Genomic DNA, 20,071 nt, shown 5'->3' with positions numbered 1-20,071 from the left:
TTGTGAAGTAAATAAAATAGAGTCAATACATGGTTGAGAAACTATGAAGTTATGAATTATAGATAAAATAAGGTATTTTGATCGTGAAATTGTAGGCAAAATATGGTCAATATATTAGTGAGAAGTTTTTTTTATATGAATTATAGGTAAATAAAGTCAATTAATGACTAAAGTCTAAAGAGCTTCTTGATTATGAATTATTGAAAGATTAACATTAAAATTTTAAAATTACTTTATTTTAATGACTACTTTGTTAATAAATACTAGTATGCCTCTCGTACGATGCACGGGGAGTATTGTAGATTTAATATTATATTAATAAACATAAATTTTTTAAATCAATTACTTTTATTAAGTAGTAATTGTCAAATATGAAAAAATTAAAAATATACATGCATAGTATATATACTTTTTTGGAGTTTTATATTTAATCATGATAAATTTTTCTGTCATAAATAATTATGTGGTTGGGTCAAATCCACCCCCAGCCCCTCCCCTCTTCATTTCATTTCCAGCCCGGTTAATCGAACAAAGTATTATTTTTTGTTATTAAAAGTGTTATTTGTATGCATTAAAAGTGTTAATGTATCATTTATTTTTATACAATGCCTCATTTATTTTTGTAGAAAGTATCATTAGCGAAAGATTATAATTTGTGTATGATTATCAATTCCGTTTATAAATTTGCACTCGTGCAACGCACGAAAAATATTTTTATATTTCACTATATATAAAATTGATATTAATTTAATTATTATTATATATATATATATATATTTTAAATATAATTAAAAAAATACTGTCATTTAAGATAAATATTTTAGTTTAATATAAAAAAATAAAGAATAATTGACATTAATAAAAATTGATATTGTGAAAAAAGAAATTAAAAGCTTTTGATAAATTAAAAGATAATTGAAAAAAAAATTATTCAAAAAAAAGAGGAGAGAGGAGAGAGATTTTTCTTAAGTTTTAATCTTTAAATAAATATAATTTTTATATTTTAAATCTAATATTTATATAACATATATCAAATTAAAGCTTTTGTTATGATCTTTAATTTGATATGCATATTAAATATTTTATAATTAGTCGAATTTCACAATTTTAGAAAAGAAATAAAATAGAAAATAAAAAGTTAAAGAAAAAGAAAAAAAAATGTATAACTTATTAATAAATCTTTAATTTTATTATAATCACAAATTTGCCACTCAATTTTGAAATTGATTTGAAATTGAGAACTCCTTTTTTAATAGTATAGATATTAGTCGACTCTATTTAATATTAAATCGCATTAAAGTTAACGAAACATGAGTTAAGTATAGGATTAGGATGTAAGACAAATAGAAACGAAATTAATTAACAATTAATAAAAAAAGACAAAATCCTAAGAAAAAGGGTAGACGTCCTAAAACTAAGAAGTTTGACCATTGTAGGGATTGAAATCGTTGAAAAAAGCAAGAATTATTGAGAATCATACATTCCCACAAAATAATCGCAGAGCGTTGCGAAGAAAAAAATGTATAAATAGGTAGCAGGATCACGCGCAATTTCTAATACTTGCCGGAGTTGGTTGCATTTTTTTCTTCTCTTTGCGAGAAAAAAAGGACGGGTTGAACAATTCCTCAGTCAAACCCTCCTTTTTTTCTCCGGTGCCGGCCGCCGATCAATCTCCCCTCGTTCGGCTCCGGCGAGCTAGAGAAAGAAAAGATCTTTCGCCTCTGCCCGATTTTATCTTTAATTTTATTACCTGTAATCGTATGATGGATAGAATGTTTAATAAGCTGCGGAATTTGGACGCGTACCCCAAGGTGAATGAAGATTTCTACAGCCGTTCGCTATCTGGTGGCGTTATCACCCTCGTTTCCTCTTTCTTCATTGCCTTGCTCGTCGTCTCGGAATTTAGTATGTACTCTTCAACTTCATTATTATATTATTATTGTTATTTTTTTTCTTTTTCCCAATTATTTGGTTTGTGGCCGCTATGTTTTAGGCGTGCATTAATTTTGTTTCTGGATGAGCATGGGAGGATGTTTGATTCTTGGTTGTTTTTGCTTAAATCGGAAAAAGCGTTAAGTTTAGGGATGTAAAGGGACGGCTAGGATAGGATCTGTGGAAGAGTTGATATGAAGCTTATGTTTTGATCTGCGCTGGGTTATATGAACTGTGTAAGAGAGAACTTTGCCATTAGTCCTTGAGCAGATATAGGTGGAGCAGGATTGTGTGGCTTGATCTAGTTAACTTATGTGTTCGAACTCCCTTTTGTCTTCTTTCTTCTCTTTGGAGATCGTAGCTTATCATATTACTGTAAGTTCCTTCTGTATATGAAGATGGTACATTTTTTTGAATATTACTTCCTGGTAGTTCTTGAGTAGTAGGATGGCAGAATTAGGAACTCTGTGTGCTGCTGAAGCTAAACTGGTCATAATGCGAAATGTTAAATCGGTGCCAGTATCAAGGGATCTGTTAAGAAGGAGAGAGAAGATATAGGCTGATGGAGTTAGGTTGTGGAAAATCTGAATCTGGGATAGACGACCTTCAATTTGGTCTTGGTGAAGCAATAGAAAATTGTGGACTGTCTGAGATTTTTTCCCCTTGTTGTTGTGAATATTAGTAATCAACTAAAACTTGGTATTGCATCAATTCTATTCATTAATATGATGAAGATGATCTATGTAAAATGCCATACAAACACAATGCTCCACCTGGTATTCGGTTTTAATGTTTCACTACCATTCTCACCTATTGTCTCCTTAAACTTTCACAGAAGGGATAAAGTTAATGCATTCCTATTTCTAGTACTTGTGATCAGGAAAAGTTAAGCATCTTTGACATATTTCTGATCAAGAAAACATAGCATCTTATGATTGGTTATAGTAAGCCCGTGAAAAAGTACCTCTATATGGAATGGAGGAATATATTCTAAATCTTCTTTTTGAATCTATACGTTTCTTTCTACTTAAATGGGATATCATATTAATGGCCTTTTAACTGGCAGGATTATACCTCCACACGGTTACAGATACACAGCTTGTGGTAGACACGTCTAGGGGAGGAAAATTACGCATCAATGTAAGATAATCGTCTTCTTTCGAGTACCTATGGATATCTCATTGGCCATGGCATTTTGATATTCAATATCTCATATTGGGTTGCCAGTCTTTGTGGCTCAAATCTTCTGGAATAATCTCTCAACTTGATTGACTATTGATTTCTTAAACTACCCAATTGATAAACCTCAAACCATGCTCATGATAATTAGTATTCTCTTACTGTACTGAGGTGAAGCTTGAACACCCGATAGGAAGACTTTTTAAGGCCTTCGGTCTGTTATAATCAGTTGTGTGATTTATTATCCTTGCATCTTGATCTGATTGCAGTTTGATGTAACATTTCCTTCCGTTCCATGCACGTTGCTGAGTCTTGATGCCATGGATATCAGTGGGGAGCAACATCTAGACATTGTATGTGATACCTTTGGTCCATTTGTTCACTTTTAAAAAATTCTCACTGTTGAGCTTGTACCACAGGCTTTTATTAGCCATTGTTATCCTCTATATGTTCTTATTATTTATGTGATGTGTTGCATAAATTTGCAGAGACATGACATTATGAAGAAGAGAATTAATTCCGATGGCAATGTGATAGAAGTGAGGCAAGATGGAATTGGAGCACCCAAGGTACATGATGGATACATGAATCTTTGTTGCCCTTGCTTATGAGCAGAGTTATCATGGCGTTAAATTGTCTTTTGTATTGTCACGACTGTCCTCTGCCATGTGTAGGTCAGGATCTGATTGCAGATATTTAATTCTGTTGATGGATGATTTGGGTTATGATATAGATGATTAAGTGCCAACATGAAGTTGAATAAATTTCTGAGCTTCTTTACATTACATGAAAATTTTAATGAAATTGTTAAGCTTAATTTCTTCTTTCTTTCTAGAGACTATATTGTTGGGTACCTTTCCTCACTAATGAACTGTCATTTAATCGTACGACAGCTTAGAGAGTTGATGGAGCACATTAAATTTGACTGGTGGCTGTTTTTTTATAATGCTCTTGCGTTTATTGTTTGTAGTTCTATTACATTGGCATGGCTTGTTTATGCCGGATAGATTGTACTCTAGAAAATATTATACGGCATCAAATGGCATTTGGCAAGTAAGATCAATATTATAAAGAGAGAAAGAAAAACCTAGGAGAACCTTAGAGTACACAAGCTGTCACCTTAAGGCCGGGTCTTATTATATCTCAAAGGGAAAACACCAGGTGGGAAAGAGTACTCGTGTAAAGGCATTTGAAATTTTGCTTCTTTGGTGTTTGTTGATACAATACTAACTATATGAGCTTAATCATTTCCATTTGCTTTAATGACAACTTGATTCGTACTCTGGTAACATACAATAAAGAAATACTCTAGACCACACTATCAGGCTATGTACGCTTAGCTGTTAAAATTATTTAACTGAGGTCTGAGGTTGATAAATATATATACTATGCAGTGTGGTGAGCAAGTTTGGTGTGGTTTTGTTTATTATCTTGCAAAATTAGTATTCTGAAGGTTGTCTATACCCTCCCCCCCCCCCCACCACACACACTCGTGTGCTTTTGATTGTACCTTTCACTAATCCCTTGTTGTGTATTGGTCAATTCAGATTGAGAAGCCTTTGCAGAAACATGGTGGCAGGCTTGAGCACAATGAGACATACTGCGGTTCATGTTTTGGTGCAGAAACGGTATTTCTATGTTTCAAGTGTCCTTTTCTATTGTTTAATTCTGCATTTAAACTGAGCTAAAGGCAGATAATTTGGATTATCTGTCATTTGTTTAAAAAGTTGACCTATTGTAGAAAAGATAATACACCACCACCACCACCCCTTGAGCTCTATCCATGTATGGTTGGTTTTTTATCCTTCTTATCAATGCTTGTTGTTATCTTTAATTGATAAGTAGCATGACTATATGCGAGAGTTTGGAAACAAACTGGGAAGGACAAAATTCACACCGTATAATTGTTTAATAATTGCTCTCCTTTTTGACAAATGACCAACACAGTTTTGCTTTTAGTTTCTTATAATATTAATGCCTATATTATGGTACATGTAGACTGTGGATAGGGAAACTAATCTGTACATGATAACTTCGGTACATTGTAGTTCTTCTGTCCTCAGTATTTGTATCTTAGTCTTCTTCATAAATCAGATTTTTTTGGCCTTCATTTTTGTGAAATATGATGCTGTGTGATCCCTATGTTTACGTGCTGCTCCAATCACCTCATACTTATGCACATTGGTTTATGGTTGTTTCATTGTTTGGTGGTTGTAATACTCTTGCAGTCTGATGATCACTGCTGCAATTCCTGTGAAGAGGTTCGTGAAGCATATCGTAAGAGAGGCTGGGGAATGACAGATCCCGATTTGATTGATCAGGTTTGATTGATTGATGATCTCAGTTAACACGTTTTCTCTATAAATTGGCAATGTTGTGCAGTGTGTGGCCCCAATTTTGTTTTCAGATAAAATGTTAATTATGTTGCTGTCGAACAACAGTGTCTATTTTTGCAAATGAAACCATTAATTTCCTTATGTATTTATTAACTGTAGATTACAGGTGCTAATATTTAAACTTACGTGTGGATCTGTATGACCAGATAATCTGGGGATATACTCTCATGGGAATTTACCCTTCAATAATTATGCATAAACATCTCAAGTATGAAATTTCACTTGCTTTTTTGGCTTTTGACATGTCTTTAGCAATCAGAGATAGTACCAGTTTGCTTGACAGGTTGAACTTGACCCTGAGAGTGTAAAAAAAGTGCAATGTCATAGATGCTTGACCATACCATTCAAGAATCTTTTAATTTTTATTTCATAATAATTAGGAGATCCAGGCAATACTGCTGACAGAATTTGTTGTCTCAGTTTCTAAAAGCAAACACATTTCATGTTCACTGTAATTTAAGTGTTTTAAAATTGAAAGAGCATAAACTGGTAACAGCAATTATGTTTTTTCAGTTTTGGGTATTGAAAGAATTGGTATTGTCAAATAGTAGCAGTAGGTTTGATACCATTAACTGTTGCAAAACAAGCATTTTATTTTAAAATTATTCACTGAGTAGGTTAAAAGTTAGTCAATCAAAACAGCTGGCAACCATGGTGCAAGATGGTGGTGTAGAAATGTTGATTTTAATATCTGAAAAAATTTCCGACCATCTTAAAGACTAAAAGCATAGCTGTTTTATGTGAACTCTCACTAATTACACTTGCCATCAAATAATTGTCTTCTCTGATGTGTTCTATGGTGTACAGTGCAAACGAGAAGGTTTTGTTCAGAAAGTGAAAGAGGAAGAAGGTGAGGGATGTAATATACATGGCTCTCTGGAGGTTAACAAAGTAGCTGGGAATTTTCATTTTGCCCCCGGGAAAAGCATTCATCACTCAAGTATGAATCTGCTCGACTTGCTAGCTTTACAGACAGAGAGTTATAATGTAAGAAATTATTGTATTTCCCAGTATATTTTTTAATCTCAATTGTTAATACTAATCACTGTAATGCTCTTTTCACATGTGATGCAGATAAGCCACAAAATTAACAAGTTATCTTTTGGGGATGCTATTCCTGGGATCGTAAACCCTCTGGATGCGTAAGCTCTTCAAATTTTTATGGATATGTTTGAACTATAGGATGAATTCATGAGGGATAATTCTATAACGTTGGAGCTGAAAGTTCCACTCAGAATGATTCTAACTTTTTAACTTTAACCTTTTATAGTGCTGCATATTTTTATTGGTGACATATCGATTGCTTTAATGTCATTTGTGCTTCCTACTCATTTGGGTCTTACTCATGTGAAATTTTAAGTATTGAGAAAAGAGCTACTTTGTCTAGATCCCTAACTGAATACAATAATCTAACAAATAGAAACAGGAGAAGCTGGTGATGAGGAATTCATTTCTTTTTTATTTTATTTTATAATCTTGTGGCATTAACAAACATTTATACTGATATTCAGGGTGCAATGGGAGCAAACATCACCAAATGGTGTGTATCAGTATTTTATCAAGGTCAGTGTTCTCAAGCTAATATTTCATCGCCCTTGGTTATTTCATCGCCGTTCTAACACATGCACTCCTGAATATTTGGCTATTTCTTACACTTTTTATTTGTATACAAATTTATGCATAACTTAAATGATGATTTAATAATTTGTGTTTTCTAATTATCTTCCTACATATCTTTTGTACATAAACTAACCTCGTAGCGTTGTGTTGAAAGGACGAGATGCTGCTGGTTTTGTTTTAATCACTACATATAGTAAATTTGACTAACTTGACAGAAGCATTTGGATACTGCCTTGCGGTGTTGTGTTAAAGGACTGAGATGCTGGTTTCGTTCTAATCATTGCTATATGAATATTAAAGTTTACTAATTTGAAGGGTGCATTTGGGTAGAGTCATTTGAAACTCATTATAATGATCTGTTACGATACTGCATCAAATTGAGTCGAAAACAATATAGCAGGTCCTCTTGAGATACTACTGCAACCTTTATTTACCTTAAGCACCTTCTTCACTTTTGCAGGTGGTTCCGACCATATACACTGACATTAGAGGGCACACAATCCAGTCAAATCAGGTATACTTAAGTCATTTAAATACAGAAGTTTAATTGAATCGCTATCCTTTTAACTTTTCCATATTATGATACAATACTGGTATACAGTTCTCAGTCACTGAACACTTCAAGAATTCTGAAATGGACCACTACAGATCGCCCCCCGGAGTTTTCTTCTTTTACGATCTGTCTCCTATAAAGGTTAGCACATTGCTTTCTGTGCAACAAGACACCCAAGCTACAACTATTATGAATGTATCTGAATGTGTGTATTTTACAGGTCACTTACACCGAGGAGCATGCATCATTCCTACACTTCTTGACACATATCTGTGCCATAGTAGGAGGTAACTTAACCTCTTCGCATCTGCATTCTCCATTCATTCCATGTTGGGTCATTCTTAAAATTACAGCCTGAACTTTGACCCTATGATGATTTTTTAGCCTGAATTTACAAATATTACAAAGTATAGCCTGTACTTGTCTTCGTTGTTCACTTAATAGCTTGAGTCAAAATTTTCGGCCAACTAAAGCTGACGTGTATTGCCACACTATCATTCTTTAAACAGATGCACCGTCTTCATTCACATCCTATCCTTCAATGCTAAATGAGCTTCCATCTATACACATCAGCCTTAGTTGGCCCATTTTTTTGATTTGGGCAATGGAGTCAAGTACAAGCTATATTTGTAAATTTCTGCTAAAAAGTCACCATATGAGGTCAAAGTTATGAAGTATTCTTTCACCACACTGGACGGATCAGAATCTTTCTTGTCTAGTTATGCATCATCTTAATAATACACATCCTCATCATTGCTTAAACTCCCTCTTCATTTTATCCAGGTGTATTCACAGTAGCCGGGATAGTCGATTCCTTCGTTTACCACGGTAAGAAGGCGCTAAAGAAGAAAGTAGAATTAGGGAAACTCAGATGATGTCTGCTGTTGTCATGAAATGATGAAAAGGCAGCGAAGTGCTTGACATGACTACTCTCTTGTTTCACTCATGATCATCAAAATGTGTTGACAAATGCTGTGCTAGGAGCCATCTTCCAATTCCTGCTCTTTTCTCGACAATTTTGCCCTTTTTTTGTAGTAATTGATTTTGTTCATTTTTACTCAACATTTTCAGAATATAGAGAGCTCTGCGTTTTTCACTTGCAAATCCTGGATATTTTGAGTTTCTGGGAGTTAGCTGGTAACTAACAAACAAAATAATAGTGGAAACTTTAATCGATTTTGAAGCATTCCAATACAGAATACTTACAACAGAAGCTTGACATTAATTAAAACAAAGAAATGAGTGTAATCAATTTCTATGTCCGAAAAAAGCTGTGCCATAAATTATGAATTTGTAAAACAAAGAAAGTATGATGCCAGTTCTGAAAATTCTCCTGCAATGTGTATGGACTGGTCTCTTGTATGATAGAAAAAATTGAAGAAAAAATGCAGGTCAAAATCAACCTGCTTCAGCGTGGGCTTCCAACTCTAACTTTATGGCCTCAAACTCGGAATTTTCACGTTCTTCTTGGGTCAGCCACGATGCCAGACACTGGTTGATCAAGTCATTTGCACAGCCAAAACTCAAACTTGTCTTTGAAGTTGCCATTCTTCCGAATTTCACTATATCTTGCAAATTTGACTCAGAAGGATCTTTTATGTAGTTTTCGAGTATATCTTGAATGGCGTTGCACCAGATTGGTCGAGCGACCTTGAGGAATTCTTGCACTACCAAAACAGGAACACTCGTGCTTCCCACATCCGACTCTTGTTGGCCTCCCCTCCCATGATAATCGGATCCTCCGAGCTTCAACAGATCGTGCGCATCTGCTAGATCACTATATACTGCATGCAACCAAAAGTACGTACGATTGCGTATCTCTAATAAAAACACTACGAAAGCCTCAAGTCTTCACAAATTATTTTGAAGATAAAAGGAAGGGTTAAACATTGTTTGTGTCCCTAACTATTAGCATTTTTCAAAAGGTGTCCTCAACTTACGTTTTCACTTCAGAAACCCTCAACTTTGAAAAACGTTTGATTTATGTCCCGCCTTAAAAATTCAGCGATGGAATAATGAGTCGTCTTGCCAAATTTTTAGGTGTATTCATAAGGTTTAAGGTTTTTCTGCAATTTTATAGTATTGAATAATGCATATTCTAATGAAGCAACTCATTATTCTGTCGTCGGATTCTAAAAGGCTGGACATAAATCAAACTATTATTTCCAAAGTTGAGGGTTTTTGAAGTGAAAACATAAGTTGGGAACATTATTTGGAAAATGTTGAAAGTTGAAAACAAAAACTATGATTAACTCTAAAAAGAACAAGGCTAATTGAACATCTCTAAGTCTCAACTTCAATCATTTACTTGACGTGACATTAGGCGTCATCTAAAAGGGTTTCAGCTAAACAATTTAATAAGACGAAATAAGCATAGTAGGCGTCGGAGTTAGCTGAGGAAAAGAAAAAAATCTACCTGACAGCTTTCCGTCGCTTCTATAAGCCTCTATGCCATGTAAGCCTGCATCCTTAAGTCTCCTGACTATAGCAGAAGGGTTTTTCAGTGCCCATGGGTGCGCCAACACTGCAACACCCCCGGTTTCACGTATAAATCGCACTGTTTCCTCTGCAACAGGCTCGCTTCCCCTGAGACGTACAAGAGCGAGACAATTAGTAATTAAAGTTCTTGATGAGCCATCGGCGTTACCAATTAAAAACATAAAACATAATCCCAAAAAAAAAAAAAAAAAACAATACGTGGAGTAAGCAGGTCCGCCATCATAAAGATATCTGGCAAATGCCTGTTTCAGATTTTCTACGTGCCCCGCTTCAAGCATAGCACGAGCAATATGAAGCCTTCCGGGTGCAACACCTTTTCCTGCTATTCTTGTCACGGTTTCCCACCTAATTGGCAGCTTGAGTTTGTTCAGCTTTGAAACAATGCTCTTTGCACGGAGGAATCGTCCATCCCGAATATCCCCTAAAAACTTCTCCAATCCTGCAGAATTTGTCGGACCGCAGCTACTATAATAGGCAAGGATGTGAACCGGTTCTTGCACCCCTGAATCCCCTCTGTGAGCAATTTCACAATCATCAATAAGATAATCGTGGATAAGATAAGTAACTATAAAACACCATAAACTTACTTTTATTTTTTTGAGACGTAAACTTATTTAGATGGCCCTATTATGCAATGATAAATGACTGCAAGTGCACAAGAGAAACATAAAGCAGATAAAAGGGGGAAAGAAAAAGGAAAAAGTAAACTATTCCTGAGAATTTAGAATCACTTTTGCTTGGTCGAGCAGAGTACCGGGTTCAAATTACAAATCACCAACCTTGAGTAGAAAATTGTACTGATTTCAACACCAGGAATAATTTTGATGCCAAATCTGCGAGCTGCTTCCATGGCTTCAGGGACGCCAGACATTGTGTCATGGTCTGTCAAAGCCAACACTTTCACCTGTTCCATGCCATTAAACCCTCAATCGCTTTACTCCAAACGAATCATTTATAAGGAATGCTTTGAAGTAACATTATTCTGGTTCTATTGTAAGATTCGAACAGAAAAGATGCCAAAGCATAAATAAAACGTCAGAAAGAGTAACATGTGAGATGGAGAAGGATAGACAATATTTTTGACCCACAGCATCAAACCAAAAGTGAAACTTACTGGCTAGGTGGATGCATATTACATACAACTATTAGAGATTTCATCAACTATTTGGTGAAAATACATATCAAGTTACACACGTATCAACGGATCAACCAAAATCATAAAGATTTATCTGTATTCACAAAAAACGTGATAGCCAGTCTTTCCATATTCTCCTTCATATTTCAGTCACTGCTTTCTAAAAGGTGTGGGAAGATAAAAACAAGCTCGAACAAAAAAATCCAGATGAACTTCGGTGCATGGAATTTTGGTGTTGTGATTCTCTTTTTAAAGAGAATGAGCACAGAAGATGGCAAGTAGAGGCATAGTTTCCAAATTAGTCAGCTGTGAAATGGATATTGTAGAACTGAAAGTGTAAGGTTGATATACTTGAAACCCGTATTGATCTTCAGCAGTTTCCAGTGACTTCATAATTCTTGGCACTTGATCCTTATAAATGTAATATAGCTTATATAGTAGACTGATCCCAGCTCCAAAATGAAGGTAAGCCATAATGTTGACAACGACACATATTTCTGATCCATGTTAGTTATGAAAAGATTCTTAGAAAAGCTACTTGAATGATATGCATGAAACCCCACTAGCTTTAGTCATTTGTGATATAAGTAGACCACCCTGCTTCTGCCACATTTTTGAAAGCTAGTATGGAATGAAATAGTCGATTGCCACAATTAGAGCATAACATCGACATTTGTAGACCTGATGTCAGAAGGAAACTCTTATATATTCCTCAGACCTGAGCTATACAAGGTAGTCTCCATTCATTTTTCTTATATCCTTGCTTTCGTGATGTAATATTAGCATAAATAGTAAGTAAATCCATTGCTAAACATAAATCAGCAATTGCTAATCACATTATAAGTGACAACTTGCAACTGAATTAAGTTGAACAATAGGCAACAGAGACAACACGCAATATTGTTAGTAATAGGTTGTGGTTCAAATAAGACCTGTTTTTAAACTATAAAATAGGAATTATTTTCGGCCCTTAGATTGTGAAGATCTACGGTTATGTATTTGCGTAGATTTCCAACTAGTTATGCATTCATCATTTTCACAACCAAATCACATTTTTCACAACTAATTCATCATTTTTCAGGATGTTATATCTAATCAAAATGCCCTCTTAACCTTGTGGTAGTCGGTTCGAGCCCCATGGTAGCGTGAATACAACTACTATGCATTCATCATTTTATGCAACGAATTCCCCGTGATATAAAAGTTCTGCAAAAGCTTCTTCAAGAAACTTGTAGAGGCACAAGATAATCAAATAGTATAAATAATGAAGTGTGTAGATTTTCAAGTTCAGTTTGCATCTGCACCTAAAACCTAAATCCCAACTTAAAGCAGTAAAAGCTGATCTAAAAGTGGTAATCTAAAGCAGACAAATTCCTCTTCAAGTTCTGAAATACTTGTACAATTCATACAGTATATCCATACTGTTCTTCACTTAAAATCATGTTCTGGCATACATTGAAAAAGCTTCCAACAGTTCTTGACATGCTGACATTTTATGAAATCTTGCACTACACATGTTTAAAATTGTAAAAGAAAACTGAGCTTGAAGAAGGTTATAGCTCCTTTCTTTGTAACAGTACTCTTGAAAAAAAATCAACCAATGTGGCAGATTTTTACTCAAAGGGGCAAGAATCTCAGCATATAAAAGTTAACTATAGGATGTTCTAATACACTTTCAGAACCTATCCCAAATACATTTTAGGTTACTCGAAATTAAATTGGCCTGAGATTAATTTTTTCATCGGGAGAGGCCAAGACTCATTATGCAAGACTAATCCTACGTTGCACTGTTCCAAGACTAAGCACAGGGCCCGAGTCCACCAAACGAACAACATATCATGAGAGTAAATCCTGTCTAAGCCATCAAACATAACACTCCCATTGACAATCAAACTCTTGTCTAATCCTATGTGGCATTGTCCCGAGGCCGAGTCCACCCAATCGAAACATATCATGAGACTAAATCCCGTCTAATCCACCCAAACGAACACTCCGATTGACTATCACAATACAGTTCAGTGAAAATTCAAATCTAAAAGACAACAGTCAACAAAAATCTTCAGCCTCTCAAAACCATCAATCTTTTCTAAAGAAACATTCATTCAAACACAAACTGCACATGCAATGCACAACCACAACACAGAGAGAGAGAGAGAGAGAGAGAGAGAGAGAGAGAGAGAGAGAGCAGACCCCTCTGTGATGAGCTCTCTCGACAAGCTTGGAAGGGGACAAGAATCCATCGCTGCATGTTGTGTGGCAATGAAATTCAAAGAGAAGCTTCTCCTTGGGCTGGTAGCATTGCACCCCAAAATCATCATCCACTACACAACTACTCATTGAATTGCTACTACCATTCGACTGCTCCAAAAAAACCCACTCCCTCACAGCTTTGTACGCCGCCGTCTGCTCAACTGTCATCTTCCTCTTCGCTCCACCTCTCTTCTTCTTCTTCTTTTTCTCTTTATCGCCCATCATTTCTCACAAAAAAAGAAAAGAAAAGAAATTGGGTGTTTTCTTCTCTGCTTCCCTTTTTGTTCAATTCATAAAAAGAGAAGAATTTTATTGCAACAACTATAAAAATGAGAGTGTGTAGAGGCAGCGGTGGGATCGAGGAGGTGCTAGTGTAAACATGGAAACTGAAGAGCTCATCTTTACAGGGTTTCTCTCACAGACCAATACGCAAAAGGAAACTATTTAGGGGCTGAGCATGCGTTTTTTGTAATTTATTTTTTTAAAACAAATAAAATCGAGTCAAATTATTCAACATTTTCAAAATTAAAATCAAATCGCACAAAAACCAAAATATTAATATTAAAACTAATATTATACAAATATATAATTAAAACTCTAGATTTTGTGTGGTTTTCACAAATTCAAACCAAAAATTCGTTTTCCTAAACAACTCGAATGAAGAAACCAAAAAACTCGAACTATTATCGATATTTATGTAAATATCTTACCATGTATGGCAATAACTATAAATAGCAGTTTTTACTACTCCAACTACACACATTTTGAGAGATTTATCAATGACCATTCCAACCATCCAATCACTATATTTATAAGATTATTATATTTCTTTAAGTATAAAAATTACATATAATAAAAATAAAAAAATAAATTATATTTTAATAAAAGGGGTTATTGCCATAAAATACATCAAGTTTACCAATTTTCTGGTTAATATCATCACTTTTTTTTTTTGCCAGAAAATACACGAATTTATAATTTGTTTGTAATTGTCCCACCATTTATAATTTCGCACAAATTAATCTGAGGTGGCTGCCGAAATTGCCAACGTAGCTTTCGGAATTGCCAAATCACACATACACACACTTCTCTCTCTCTCTCTCACAGACACACATGTACACACACAAACACACGCACACACCCACTGCGCCGCACACACACGCACAACCACTCCCCCTTCTTCCTTCTCCGGCGACGGTAACGTCACCACTGCCGCCCCCCTCTCACACTCAAACTCCCCCTTCGTCTTCTTCTCCACCACGACAACATCACATTCCATAATCTCATTCAAGCAACTCAAAACCTCATCCATAGAGAGCCTGGCCTCCTTCTCCGCCTGCAGGCGCCTAAACGCCAGTGACGCCACCACCTCAATCATCCTCGCAGTCTCCGCATCCATCCCATACCCAAGGGACTCGTCAACCAGCTCCTCAATCGCGCCCCTCTCGATCTGGGCCGCAGCGAGGCTGTCCAGATTGATCTCGTCGATCCGGGCTGCCGCCTTCCCCCACCAGCAGAGCCCCCTCTCCGCCGTCCTCCCCGACCAGCAGAACCTCCCCCCTTCGCCGCCCTCCTCCACCAACAGAGCCCACCCTCCAGTCTCTCTCCCTCGACCAAAACCACCAATTTCTTCAAAAATTCGACTGAAACCACCAATTTCACCATGCTCAATTACAAATCTGCAAATTGGAATACTTTTGGTGAAGGCGGCAGAGATCGAGAGGGGAAGTGGTGGCGGCAAGGTTGGGGGAAGGGGAAGGCTCCGCCCGTCGGGCAGGAGAAGTGGCAGCTGCGGGAGGTGAGGGAGGGGGACGGTCTGTTGGGTTGGGGGGAGGGAGGGGGGGAAGGGGACGATCTGTGGGGTGGGTGCAGGGGTGGGTGGGGAGTGGCAACACATCATCATTCTCAAATAAATTAAATGCCACATTAGTGCCACATAAGCCACGTAAATGACACATAAGTTTCGATTTCGACGGAGATATTCATCGTGAGATTTTTACGAATAAATTATAAATTCATGTATTTTTTAGCCAAAAAAAAGGTGATGATATAAATCAGGAAATTGACGAACTTGATGTATTTTATGGCAATAACCCCTTAATAAAAAATACTAAAATGTCAAAAATTGAGCAATAAATAAACAATATCATTATCAAGAAATCACAAATTAAATTAAAAATATATCAATACGAAATTACAAACAAGCAAATTGTGTTTCAAACACATGTGCGAAAAATTACACATTTAATTTTCAGGGCCAAACTTTTGCCAAATATGTTATATCAAGTCGTTTTTAGAGCATTGTGAACTTCTCTATTACGAAGTTGTGCCTTATTCCTCATATAGCTAGCTAGACTTGCAATCCGTGCTGTTGAAAATTCAAAATTAGGATCATCATTAGCTTCAACATCTCCACTTTGGCTATTAAACCTTCTAACTTTCATAAATTCTGTAGGATCACAGTAATTTAGGTAAGTGTGCCACTCGTCTTCCACTATCATATTGTGCATAATAATGCAAGCAAACATTACTTTTCCCATCATATCACGATCCCACATGAGACATGGTCGTTTGATAAAATTGAAACGAGCTTGTAAAACTCTAAATGCTCGCTCAACATCTTTTCAAGCAGCCTCTTGATTTTGAGCAAACAGTTGATGCTTTCGAGTTTGTGCACCATTAACAGATTTCACAAATGCTGCCCATGAAGGATATATACCATCAGTGAGATTATATCTCATATTCTTTTCATGGCCATTTACCACATAACTAACCTTTGGTGCTCGACCTTCCAAGATATCATTGAAAACGGGAGATTGTTCAAGCACGGTGATATCATTTCTCGAACCTGGAGTTTCAAAAAATGCGTGCCAGATCGATAAGTCTTGAGATGCAACTGCTTCCGAAATGATTTTGCCATAAGTCGATTTTTCATAGACTCTTCTTGAGGAGATAAGTTGTTTTTACCCAACAACGTGTTAAGCACATTCCATTTTGACATCATCAAAGTGGATTGCATCCTAATATCTCCCATTCTGTTAATTGCATCGGTTTCCTTCTCACGTACGATCCTCATCGCTTGAAGTTCTGCAGTAAAATCCTTAGAAATAACCGACTGTTGTGATATTTTGGCTTTTCCGTTTCTTTTTGCTTTTGTTTTTGCTTTATCTCTACCAATAGAACGGCAAATTGTTGAAGTTTCACTTACAGGAGTTTCAGAGGTGGAGTTGTTTGGATTCTCATCTTCCTCGATGGTTCTTGATTTTTTTTGAACCATCACGATCTTCTTCAACATCATCTTCACCATCAACTGCACGGGCACGCGTACGCTCACTGCCCAACTTCAATTTCCACTTTAGATGATGACGCATGACTTTTTCAAAAGTCTTATGGTGTGTAAACTTAGCTTTTCCATAAAAAATTTGAGCTTCCTTCTCAACATCTGCATAAGACATGCCGCTACTTTTTCGAGCATATGCACTCACCCACTTGGTTACATTCGTATTCAACCTCTTGTAACGATTTCTCAATGACTCCATGGTTCTTTTCTCTCCCATTAACCGCGAGTTATCAGCTCGAGATTCTTCATACATTTCCCAAATGCGTTTCCATCAAGTGACACTATTTTGATTAGTGCCAACAATTGCATTCAAGCTACAATTACACCAAGCATATATACATGAGCGCCAAGTCTTCTTGATCATTTCCAACCTTTCGGACCGCTGGAAGTGTTTGTGTTTGTGGGGTGGATATTTTCTTTAGTGAAATTTTCATGAGTGAGATCATATGGAAATTGGGGGTTTGAACCAGATCCAAAAACTTCACTATTAATATTATCAATATTAGGATAATAATCTTGGGAGTTTGAGAAATTTTGAGAATTCTGAAAAAAAAAAATTCTAGGATCCATTGCGAAAAATGAGAAAATTTTAGTGAATGTATAAATATAACAAATGAGGACTATAATAGAGAAATTAAAATTATAAATTTTGATATATATAATTTTATATTAATATCTAATATCTAATATCTAAATTAAAAACATCCAACCAATAATAGTAACACATCATCAAATTTTTATCCAAAAAAGCAAGGAGACCACAGATTTGAATTTGGTTCCCATGAGACCGTGGTCGGTCGATTGTGTTGATTCAATCCCATTTTTTTTTTAAATTCCACTTACGGACGTGGCAGGCCAACCTTTGAGAGTTGAGGTCGCTGATAATTGAAGTCTAATGTGTTATGAACACGATTGTTCTATCCTTATTATTGGTGTTACTATTGTTCTATACTCCCTCCGTCTATAAAAAATAATCCTAGTAAGAGACGACACAAGTTTTAATAAAAATAGTTATTGTATTATTAGTGAAGAAAGGGACCCACCTAAAAGGTTAATGACAATTAATTATATTGTGAGTGGAGAATAAGCCCCCAATATGTGATAGATATTTTTTAAAAATAGAAAGAGACTAATTGTTGTGAACATCCTAAAATGACAAAAATGGACTATTTTTTATGAACGGATGTAGTATTTATTATTAATGGCATGTCTTAAAAAAGAATTATGTCTTTCTTGCAATGTATTATTATAAATTTAATACAACTGTTTAGAAACAATGGTGTCAAATGGCCACATTGAAGATGCAAACACAATATTTGGCCACTAATTGAAAAAACACAAATTATGGCCATTAATTAGGCAATATGCCTAATATACCCCTAAGTAAAAAAAAATTATTTTTTTATTTTTTTAATTGTCTGCGCCCTATCTACCCCTTGACCCCACCCTCCCCCCCACCACCCACCCCCAAGCGATATTTGTTTTTTACTCCCCTGCCCCCCGACCCCCGACCCCATCCACCCCCAAGCAATTTTTTTTTTTTTACTTCTCATGCCTTGTATTAATAGGGCCATAAGTGCCTAACCTGACCCGCGTGCTTGATCCTACCCGGCACGCGACCCGCGTTCCTGACCCTACCCAGTCTGCCCAATTAAGGGCAAAAACGTCCCAAAGCTATAAAAATGGCCAAAATTTATGTTTTTTCAATGAGTGGCCATAATTTGTGTTTTATGATTCATTTTGGCTATTTCAAAATTTTATTCATTGTTTTATATATTGGCAATCGAAGTTAACGACGATTTAGGCGGTAGCCTCGTAATTTTTTTTTACTATGTATACATTTTTTATTATTTTTTTTCTCTCGATTTTTCTAAAATAAATAATCTATAACATACTTGTAAATAAGAATATCAGCGGCACATTCATAAGTTTCATCACTCATATTGAGTAATAACATCATTTATAACATTTGGATGCAATACATTGATATATGGAAGCACTTTCACATACGTGATCAATTAATTAAGCCAACTCTATATTTGTAGCATAGAAACTTAATAATTAATCTGCAGGGTTAGAGTTGGGTACATTAGAGAGATTTAAAGATGATAGCTATATATATAAATAGCAGTAGTGTTGAATTAAAATTTGTGAGATTGGTTGAAGGAGTTGCGGCGAGCGGTTGCGAGGACAGTCTTGTCAGCCACTATGAAGTATGCCATTCCAGCCACTGCATATAAATTAAGTATAAATGTAAATTAATTAACACACTTTAAAATTTAATATACTAATTAAAGAAAAGCTTTAATTTACTTACCAGTGGAGACTATGAGAGCTTGTGCGGTGGGGTTGAGATGGGCCTTTGCCCAAGGCAACATTCTTGCACTTGCCACCTGCAATCGCATATATTATAAATAAAATGAGATTAGGATTATTTTGGGAGGATGAATGGAGTATAAAAGATGGAAGATATATAAATTTGAAAGTAAGAAATCATATAGTTACAGTTGGGATAGCAGTAGCAATAGTAGCAACAACAGCTGCTTTAGCTCCTGCCATAGCACCCTCTGCACAAAGTAGTAAACATATATAAGCCTCAAATTCCATCAAACAAAAATATTGATCAATTTTGGTCGAGAGAGACCTTGAGAGCAGCGCTTGGCGAGGGCTAGCTTTTGGTCGAGAGAAGCCAAGGAAGGTCCATCACCCAGATTTCTTCTACCCATATTAATGTTGCTTCAAAATTAATTTCTCAAATTATATGTATGTAGTAAGTGGGTGATGAGGATGATGGTTGTTGAGAAATGGAAGTGTAGTAGTTATATATAGTGTCAATTTTGAGATAGAGAGAGAGAGAGTTTTGATGGTTTGAGTTGCATGGATTTGGGAGTCAGTTGTTTTGTGTAGGCGCTGTGGCAGTAGACACTAGTTTGGTTTTCACTTTTCAGAATTGGTTTTTTATCCTACCTATAAATTTGTCGCCACTTGTTTCTCCTTTTTAATATGCCTTGAGCACGGATAAATAATACTCCCTCCGTCCCAATATTCAAGTCTCGTATTCCTTTTTGAGCCGTCCCATGTAACAAGTCCCCTTTCCTTTTTTGGCTAAAATTAGGGATGAATTAGTAACTTAATTACCTATACTATAAAACACAAAAATTAACCCT

The 20,071-nt window shown here is 35.8% G+C and overlaps 3 protein-coding genes across 3 annotated transcripts; 1 reads left to right on the top strand and 2 right to left on the bottom strand.

The window, feature by feature from the left end:
• Positions 1-1,360: 1,360 nt before the first annotated feature.
• LOC131019449 (uncharacterized) lies at positions 1,361-8,784 on the top strand. The gene is made up of 13 exons (XM_057947997.1): positions 1,361-1,905; positions 2,999-3,072; positions 3,381-3,464; positions 3,600-3,680; positions 4,659-4,739; positions 5,340-5,432; positions 6,315-6,494; positions 6,582-6,649; positions 7,019-7,070; positions 7,588-7,641; positions 7,729-7,821; positions 7,901-7,967; positions 8,464-8,784. Exons 1-13 carry the CDS (start codon positions 1,761-1,763, stop codon positions 8,553-8,555), a joined length of 1,164 nt encoding a protein of 387 aa, XP_057803980.1. The 5' UTR covers positions 1,361-1,760; the 3' UTR covers positions 8,556-8,784.
• Positions 8,785-8,834: 50 nt separating this feature from the next.
• Positions 8,835-14,217, bottom strand: LOC131019448 (uncharacterized). Its single transcript, XM_057947996.1, has 5 exons — positions 13,505-14,217; positions 10,959-11,083; positions 10,378-10,692; positions 10,097-10,266; positions 8,835-9,464 (listed from the first exon to the last, which is right to left on the bottom strand). Exons 1-5 carry the CDS (start codon positions 13,787-13,789, stop codon positions 9,079-9,081), a joined length of 1,281 nt encoding a protein of 426 aa, XP_057803979.1. The 5' UTR covers positions 13,790-14,217; the 3' UTR covers positions 8,835-9,078.
• Positions 14,218-18,832: 4,615 nt separating this feature from the next.
• On the bottom strand, positions 18,833-19,732 carry LOC131019447 (early nodulin-93-like). The gene is made up of 4 exons (XM_057947995.1): positions 19,549-19,732; positions 19,410-19,471; positions 19,222-19,297; positions 18,833-19,134 (listed from the first exon to the last, which is right to left on the bottom strand). The coding sequence occupies exons 1-4, from the start codon at positions 19,628-19,630 to the stop codon at positions 19,046-19,048; spliced, it is 309 nt and encodes a 102-aa protein (XP_057803978.1). The 5' UTR covers positions 19,631-19,732; the 3' UTR covers positions 18,833-19,045.
• Positions 19,733-20,071: the final 339 nt, after the last annotated feature.

This window comes from Salvia miltiorrhiza, chromosome 4 (genome assembly GCF_028751815.1).
Source record: "Salvia miltiorrhiza cultivar Shanhuang (shh) chromosome 4, IMPLAD_Smil_shh, whole genome shotgun sequence".
In the NCBI taxonomy this organism is placed as follows: Eukaryota; Viridiplantae; Streptophyta; class Magnoliopsida; order Lamiales; family Lamiaceae; genus Salvia; species Salvia miltiorrhiza.
Note: the sequence above shows the minus strand (reverse complement) of the source record. Positions and strands in the feature narration are given on the sequence as shown.